General features: G+C 57.7%; 1 protein-coding gene across 1 annotated transcript; it reads left to right on the top strand.

Moving 5' to 3' along the window:
* The first annotated feature begins 773 nt into the window (after positions 1 to 773).
* On the top strand, positions 774 to 7,282 carry EFNB3 (ephrin B3). Its single transcript, XM_010996512.3, has 5 exons — positions 774 to 1,628; positions 3,841 to 4,133; positions 4,325 to 4,417; positions 4,528 to 4,632; positions 5,061 to 7,282. Exons 1-5 carry the CDS (start codon positions 1,507 to 1,509, stop codon positions 5,468 to 5,470), a joined length of 1,023 nt encoding a protein of 340 aa, XP_010994814.1. The 5' UTR covers positions 774 to 1,506; the 3' UTR covers positions 5,471 to 7,282.
* Positions 7,283 to 7,511: the final 229 nt, after the last annotated feature.

Consider the following 7,511-nt stretch of genomic DNA (forward strand, 5'->3'; position numbering starts at 1 on the left):
TGGTCTCCTGTTTTCTCCATTTATCCGCTCTGTCTTTGGGGGGTGGGGGTATGTTATTTCTAGAAGTGGCTCCTCCCTCCCTCTCCTCCCCCACCCCCCCACGCCTTGCCAAACACAGAAGGGGGTCTCTGAAGAGATAGTAAGGGATTTGATTCTGGACCTCACAATCAAAGGGAAGGGACAGGAGGCCTGTGACGACTTGAGAGGGGAGAGGAATGTCACCTCTGCCCAGAGGTGCTGAAAGCCAGGGTTCTTACACCCAAAAAGGCAAATCCTCCCTTCCCCCAGGATAATTGGAAACAGCCCTTCCGGCTGAATGCGGGTTTGGGGTTGTAGGTACTCCCTTTCCTCTCCCAGCCCAGTTTCTCCCCACAACCCTCCAAGAAGGGCCCAAATTTACCCTCTGATCGCTTGCCTTTCACCAATCCCCAGATAGCAGTAAAGAGTCCAGGAGGCTGTGACCAAAGGGACCCCAGGAGTGGGAGTTCAGGATCCTGGGTATGGTTTCCAGCGTTATTCCAGATTCTCAGTGTGACCTTGGGCAAGTCATGGGGCCTCCCTGAGCCTCAGTTTCTTCATCACTGCAATGGGGATCCTTGAGCTCTGACCCTCCAACTTCACATAGGTAGTCGAGACGATCAACTCAGCCCACTCCATAAAGTGCAGAGCCCTCAAGGTTATTATTATTCTCTCCAGACCTCTCGGGAGCAGCGGTGTTGTTTTGGGATGGGGGAGGAGGAGGCTGCGGGAGCGAAAGGGGCTGGGTTCCTCGGGGTGGAGAGGGCGAGAGCCTGTCTGGATTTGAGAGGGAGGAAGATTCCAACCGCTCCGGCGATCTGAGGGCAGGAGGGGAGACGGGCAGAAACTAAGCCAGAGACGGAGAGTCTCAGAGACAAAGGGGGCGTGAGAGACCGCGCCGGGGAGCGAGGCGGGGCGGCAGGGTGAGGCGGCTCGTTGGGCGGGAGGTGCGCGAGGTGAGGGAGGTGTGGGGGGCGTGGGCTGCGGGATCCTGCCGCCCGCTCCGATCGGGCTCCAGCTCCGGTTTTTCCCTCCGCCATCCTCTCCCCCTCCCCGCCTCTCCTTTAACTCCCCCCTCCTGGGCTCGGGACTGGTTTCCTCCCTTAGCCCGCTGCCCTCAATCCCGGCGAGGCTGGGGCTCCGGCTCGGCATCCCCTTCCCGGCTCCCTCGTCCGGCGCCCCATGCCGCCCCCGCCCGGCCCCCGGCTCCCCCAGTCCCCTACTTAGGCCCGCTCACAGATCCCGGGGTGCTGGCGCGTGGGCCGGGGGCGTAGGGCGCCTGCAGACGGCCCCTGGAAGGGCTCCTGCGGGCTGAGCGCTCCGGAGCGGGGGCGCGGGCGGAGTAGGAAGCGGGTCCGCGTGCGAGCGCGGGGGGCATCAGCCACCCGGGTGGTCGGGGCAGAATAGCCAGGGCAGCCAAGCAGTCACCCCAGGGGGTGAGCGACTTTGGGGGAGTTGGTGCCCCGCCCCCCAGGCCTTGGCGGGGTCATGGGGGCCCCCCATTCTGGGCCGGGGGGCGTGCGAGTCGGGGCCCTGCTGATGCTCGGTTTTTGGGGGCTGGTGTCTGGGCTCAGCCTGGAACCTGTCTACTGGAATTCGGCGAATAAGAGGTGAGCGGCTGGGGCTGGGGAGACCCCACACCCTCTGGGCAGGGACTATGGAAGCTTTGGGGACTTTGGGGGCTGGGTTCTCCGATCTGGGAGGAGGCTGGAGGGAGGGTGCTGGTGCTCTGATGTGAGCTGATGGGTAACCAGACAGAGGTGATCCTGGGAGCCAGACTCACGGGTGGCACCCAGAGCTGAATGTGGGTGGTGATAGCCATGTGTCAAGAGTTTGAAAGACCCCCAAGGGGCAAGGATCTGAAAAGTTCATGGGTAGCTAGGAGGGCAGTGGAGTGGTTATTTGGGTTTGTGGGAGACTTGTGCGGTGTCGGGGGCTGGGCTTAGAGGGAGCCTGGTTAATGTCAGCTCTCAGGAGAGCAGCTGAGTAGGTGCTGCTGAGGCGCTGAGAGGAAGGGCAGGGTGCCTCCCTTCCCAGAAGGGACTCAGTGGTGGAGATGGGAGGCAAGGGGGCTCAGTTTGGGGGCTCTGGGGACAACTCCTCCAAGGCTTTCTGACTCTTCTTCACAGTCTGTCTCCCAACTCTTGCCCACAGCCAGAGGGTCCGTGAGCCCTTGGCGGAACAATTTCCTGACTAGATTTTCCTGCCTTCCTGGCTTGGGGACTTCTTTCTAGAAGAAGCCTGGAACCCCCTACAGTCCCCTCTTTCCCTGTTGCATCTGGAATCCTGAGGACTCCTTCGCTCCCTCCCCCATCTTTGCCGCAAACTCTTCCACCAGACCCTCTGTTTCATGGCATGCTTGCTTTGCTCTGAAAAAAGGCCAGGGGTCAGATGAAACTTCAAGCCACACAGAGTAGGACAGAACCCTTGGGAGGTCATCTGGGTCCCTTGCCTCCCTGAAGACCCCACTCCCTATTAGCAAAAGAGTTCTATGTTTTGAAAACTTCCTCCTTCCCTGGGGAGGCTGTGTGAGCCATGGGGAGAGGGCCAGCTTTGCAACTCATCAAAGTCTAGGTCTTAATCCTAGCCCTGCTGCTTTCTGCTGTGTGGCCTTGTGCAAGTCACTTAACCTTTCTGAGTTTGTATCCTCAATCCTTACAGCTTTTATGAAGATTAGAGGTGAGGTGTTTGAACTTACTATACGCTCATTAAAGGAGAACTAGGAATATTCTTCTTTCTCTCTTTACTTCACAACTTCCCTCCTATTTCCCTGCCCTGGCCTCCCTCCCATATCTCTTTGGATCTAATCTCAAATGTCTTTTCCCCTCTCAGTCTCCTACCCACCAACTCCCAGAAGCAGTTGGAGTATCAGGTGCAGTGTGAGGATGTAAGTTAGGCTGATTCCGATAGAGTTGAGAAAAGGGAGTTAGGGTGTTCTGGGAGCTCTTTGGGGTGTTGTGTGGGAGGGAGTGGGTTATTTGGGAGTCTGGGAAGGTAGCAAGCAGCAATCCCCTGTGACCAAGTTCTGAGACCCTGTCGACCATTAATGCACAGGGAGGGGCTGTAGTTGCCGGCACGTAGTGGCTGTACTGGCCCAGGGGCTGCCTGGGCTGTGGGAGATGTGGGCTTGTGTTGGCCATGGGTAGAAAAGTCAACTCCTTCCATTCCAAAGCAATAGGACACTTTTCCTAGGAAGTGTGAGACCAGGGGCTGGGGGAAGAAGGGGTACTGAGCAGGGAAATATCTGGGGCAGCTTTCCCACAGATCCTGGTTCCCATTAGCCCCATTTAGGGCCATTGTCAGACCAGACATTTGCCACCTGTCACATTGCCCGGCTAACTTGGGACACTGGTCTGGATTACCCTCCATACCCCCTCCCCCATCCTGCCCTCTTTGCCCTGAAATCCCTGAAATTCAGTGGTGGCCTGGGGTAGGGGAGGCTCTGCCCCATGGTTGACTGCTGTGGAATAGTGAAATCACCTGGGAGGGGTGGGCTCTGTGGTTCCAGAGAGGCCAGCTCCTTGGTAACTGGCATCCTGTTGCCATGGCAACAGGGCTGGTGATGGAGCGAGAGATGGCAGTGTGCATGTGGCGAGGGCGGGCTGAAGAGTGCATTTGGGCACACCAAGGGGCAGGAGACCTCTGAGCCTGGCTTCCTGCTGCTTCCGACGTGAGCTTCCAGAGTCTTTAGTCCCTGTTCTGTCAGAATAGACTCTCCGCTCAAAGGCTGTCCTGCCAGGATGTGGGGTGAGGGAGGCAAAGCTCTGGGGTCCAGACCTCTGACACCTCTTCTCCTTGTCTACCTCGCCCTCCTCCCCATAGGTTCCAGGCGGAGGGTGGTTACGTGCTCTACCCTCAGATTGGGGACCGGCTAGACCTGCTCTGCCCCCGGGCCCGGCCTCCTGGCCCCCACTCCTCTCCTAATTATGAGTTCTACAAGCTGTATCTGGTAGGGGGTGCCCAGGGCCGGCGCTGTGAGGCACCCCCTGCCCCCAACCTCCTTCTCACTTGTGATCGGCCAGATCTGGATCTCCGCTTCACCATCAAGTTCCAGGAGTATAGCCCTAACCTCTGGGGCCACGAGTTCCGCTCACACCACGATTACTACATAATTGGTACTACTGGGCAGAGGGCAGGGTCAAGTGGGGAGGTGCTCCTGGGATCAAGGGCAGATGAGGGAGGGGACTACTGGAACCAAGAGAGACAGACCCCTTATACCCTGGGGTAGTTTGGGGCCAGGGCATGGAGACAGAATAGGGGCTGGACTCTGGAGCGCCAACTTCTCACTCTGGTTCTTCTCTCCCAGCCACATCGGATGGGACCCGAGAAGGCCTGGAGAGCTTGCAGGGAGGTGTGTGCCTCACCAGAGGCATGAAGGTGCTTCTCCGAGTGGGACAAAGTGAGTAGGGCTGGGGTACCTCCTAAGAGCCGAGGTGGGTTGGGGCAGTACCATCATGGTCAGGAGACTGCTGTCTCAGCCCCTCTCTCTTGGCTCTTCCCCATCTCCAGGTCCCCGAGGAGGGGCTGCCCCCCGAAAGCCTGTGTCTGAAGTGCCCATGGAAAGAGACCGAGGGGCAGCCCACAGCCTGGAGCCCGGGAAGGAGAACACAGCAGGTAGGAATCAGGGGTCCAGCCTCCTGCCTTCCCTAGCCTCCTCTGCTCTTGGACCCAGCTGCCCTGCCTTCACCCTCTCCCTCCCTCTTCAGTTTTGGGGGCGGTGATACAGGAAAGAGGAGAAGAGAGGATGGGAGGGTGGGAGGGGAATAGAAGCCAAATGAGGAAAAGAATCAATTAGAACTAATTAGCCAAGTCAGTGCTTCAATCAGTGCTGTCAGAGAAGTGGGGAGGACTACTTGGCACAGAGCTGAAGGGCTGGACACACCTGGATTCTGAGTGGGAATTGGGGGGAGGGGAAGTGGGGTCCCCAAAGGCCTGGGCACTGCTGGGGAAGCCCATGGGGACCCCTAAGGCTGGGTGTCCAGATGCCAGGGTGGCTCCTTCAGCCCCTCCCCCTCTTTCCTCCTTCACCCCTTCCCTGCCAGGTGACCCCACCAGCAATGCAACCTCCCGGGGTGCTGAAGGCCCCCTGCCCCCTCCCAGCATGCCCGCAGTGGCCGGGGCAGCAGGGGGGCTGGCGCTGCTCTTGCTGGGCGTGGCAGGGGCTGGGGGTGCCATGTGTTGGCGGAGACGGCGGGCCAAGCCTTCGGAGAGTCGCCACCCTGGTCCTGGCTCCTTCGGGAGGGGCGGGTCTCTGGGCCTCGGGGGTGGAGGCGGGATGGGACCTAGGGAGGCTGAGCCTGGGGAACTAGGGATAGCTCTTCGGGGCGGTGGGGCTGCAGACCCCCCCTTCTGTCCCCACTATGAGAAGGTGAGTGGCGACTATGGGCATCCTGTGTACATCGTGCAGGATGGGCCCCCCCAGAGCCCTCCAAACATCTACTACAAGGTATGAGGGCTCCTCCAACCTGGCTCTTCTGCATCCAGCCCTTTGGGAGGTGCTCCTCCAGTTTAATTCATGGTTTGAGGGACACCTCTAGCATCTCCTCGGCCCCCTTTACCCTACCAGCTCCCTTGCTCCCCCTGGCTGTTGCCTCTTCTCCACTTTTAGGATTTCCTAAGACCTCCACCCAGCTCGCACCTGCCCTCTGGTTGGCCGTGTGTGCCCTTCTCTGTCTCTGTGTTCCTGGGTCCTATTCCCCTGAAGGAGGGGGCAGAGACTCAGCTCCCTCTTCTGACCATGACCCAAGGGTCCTTGTCCCCCTCACCCACTGAGAGCTAGGGGTGGGAACAGTCTGTCTTTTGGTTGCCACCTCTTTCTTTCTGCCTCTCACTGTTTTTCTCTTTTCTCTTCTCTCTCTCTCTCATTCTCTTTCTCTCTCTTCTGTCTCTAGGTCTGTTCCTCTTCCCTAGCATCCTCCTCCCTGTATCTCCTTATACCCTCTTGGCTTCTTATCCTGTGCCTCTCCCATCTCCACGGTGGGGGCATCAAAGCATTTCTCCCCTCAGTTCCCTCTTCTGACTTTTCTTACTGACCACTCCCCTCAGTCTGCCAAAAATGGGGGCCTTATGGGGAAAGCTCTGGCACTCCACCCCAGCTCAGGGCACGGGCAGCAGGCCTCCTCCTCTGCCCTGCCCCAGGCCTCTGCATACTTAATCCAGCCATTTGGGGTGGTTGGGTCATGACAGCTACCATGAGAAGAAGTGTCCCGCTTTGTCCAGTGGCCAGTAGCAAGCTATGAACCAGTCGGGACACATGTGGACTTGGTCTGATGCTGAAGGGGCCACTTGGGACAGGAAGTGACTTGCTCCAGACAAGAAGTGATCAGGCCCGGACAGAAGTGGCCTGGGAAGTGGCAGAAGCAGTGCAGCAGGAACTGGAAGTGCCTTCATCCAGGACAGGAAGTAGCACTTCTGAAATAGGAAGTGGTCTGGCTGGAACCCGAAGTGGCTTAGTCTGGGGGGTGGGGGGAGGTGGATGGTTCTCACTCTGTGGAGAAGGAGGGGAAGGAAGAACTTCCTGTTTCAGGAGGAAGCTGGAACTTACTCTAAGAAGATCGGGTGGACTGAGGAGGATTTTCCTAGTGTTCAGTGGCACGTGCCAGGATCTCCCTTCCCTTGTTCTCTGTGCTGCTTTTAGGACAGCTAAGGTGACTGCCATCTGTGGTGGCAGGCCCAATTTGTCTTGTTCTTCCCTTCCCCTATCCCAGTATAATCTCTGTCACTCAACAGGACTACCCCAAGAACCCACCTGTTGTCCCCAGTAACCCCGATGGCTGTCTTGTTCCTCATATCCTCCATTTCCTACTCCCTTCAACCTCAACAATCTCCCTTCTTAGTGACCAAAATGGTGGCCTACTGACTGGTCTAGCTGACAGTGGTCCTTAGCAACAGCCACTCTTTCCACAGTGACCAGCTGATACCTCTTCCTGCCCTCTAGTGCACAGTTGGGTGTCGTCTCCCATTTCCTCTCAGCTCATTTCCATTAGATCAGAGCTGCCCCTGGGCACCACGTCGGCCACCTCAATCACCAGCCAAGATGGTTGCTTTGTCCACCAGAGGTCAAGTCATCTCTCTGGTGCTGTAGTTCCCAGCTCCTTCCTGACTTTTCTAATCGCTCCTTCCAGGGAACAGGAAGTTGATGTTGCCATGGGGGAGGTGGCGGGGTATGGCCGTCACCTCAATAGTTTTACTGTAAAGGGAAATTTGAACAACAAAAAACCAAAAAAAAAAAAAAAAAAAGAATAAAAACTTCAAAAGTGGACAAGAAGGCTGGAGAATAACTGGACATAAATTGGGACAGAGACCTGGTGGATAGACGCTTACCAGCTGAGGGTTGGGTTGCATGAAACCAAGGGTTAGGGAGATGGTTGGGTTGGAGGGGTGAGGTGGACAGTGCATGGAGGGGTGGGTAAGGGGCCTGGTGAGAAGGCTGAAGAAGGCAGCCATCTCCGTCGGAGGGAGAGAGGGACCCAGGTGAGAGTGGGAGTTGCCAA

Source organism: Camelus dromedarius, chromosome 16 (assembly GCF_036321535.1).
Source record: "Camelus dromedarius isolate mCamDro1 chromosome 16, mCamDro1.pat, whole genome shotgun sequence".
In the NCBI taxonomy this organism is placed as follows: domain Eukaryota; kingdom Metazoa; phylum Chordata; class Mammalia; order Artiodactyla; family Camelidae; genus Camelus; species Camelus dromedarius.

Excerpts from the sequence above, each read along its gene's own strand:
- EFNB3 (XM_010996512.3), top strand. The coding sequence starts at position 1,507 with ATGGGGGCCCCCCATTCTGGGCCGGGGGGCGTGCGAGTCGGGGCCCTG. Across the intron at positions 4,418-4,527 it reads GCTTCTCCGAGTGGGACAAA|GTCCCCGAGGAGGGGCTGCC; the intron begins GTGAGTAGGGCT and ends CCCCATCTCCAG. Across the intron at positions 4,633-5,060 it reads CGGGAAGGAGAACACAGCAG|GTGACCCCACCAGCAATGCA; the intron begins GTAGGAATCAGG and ends CTTCCCTGCCAG.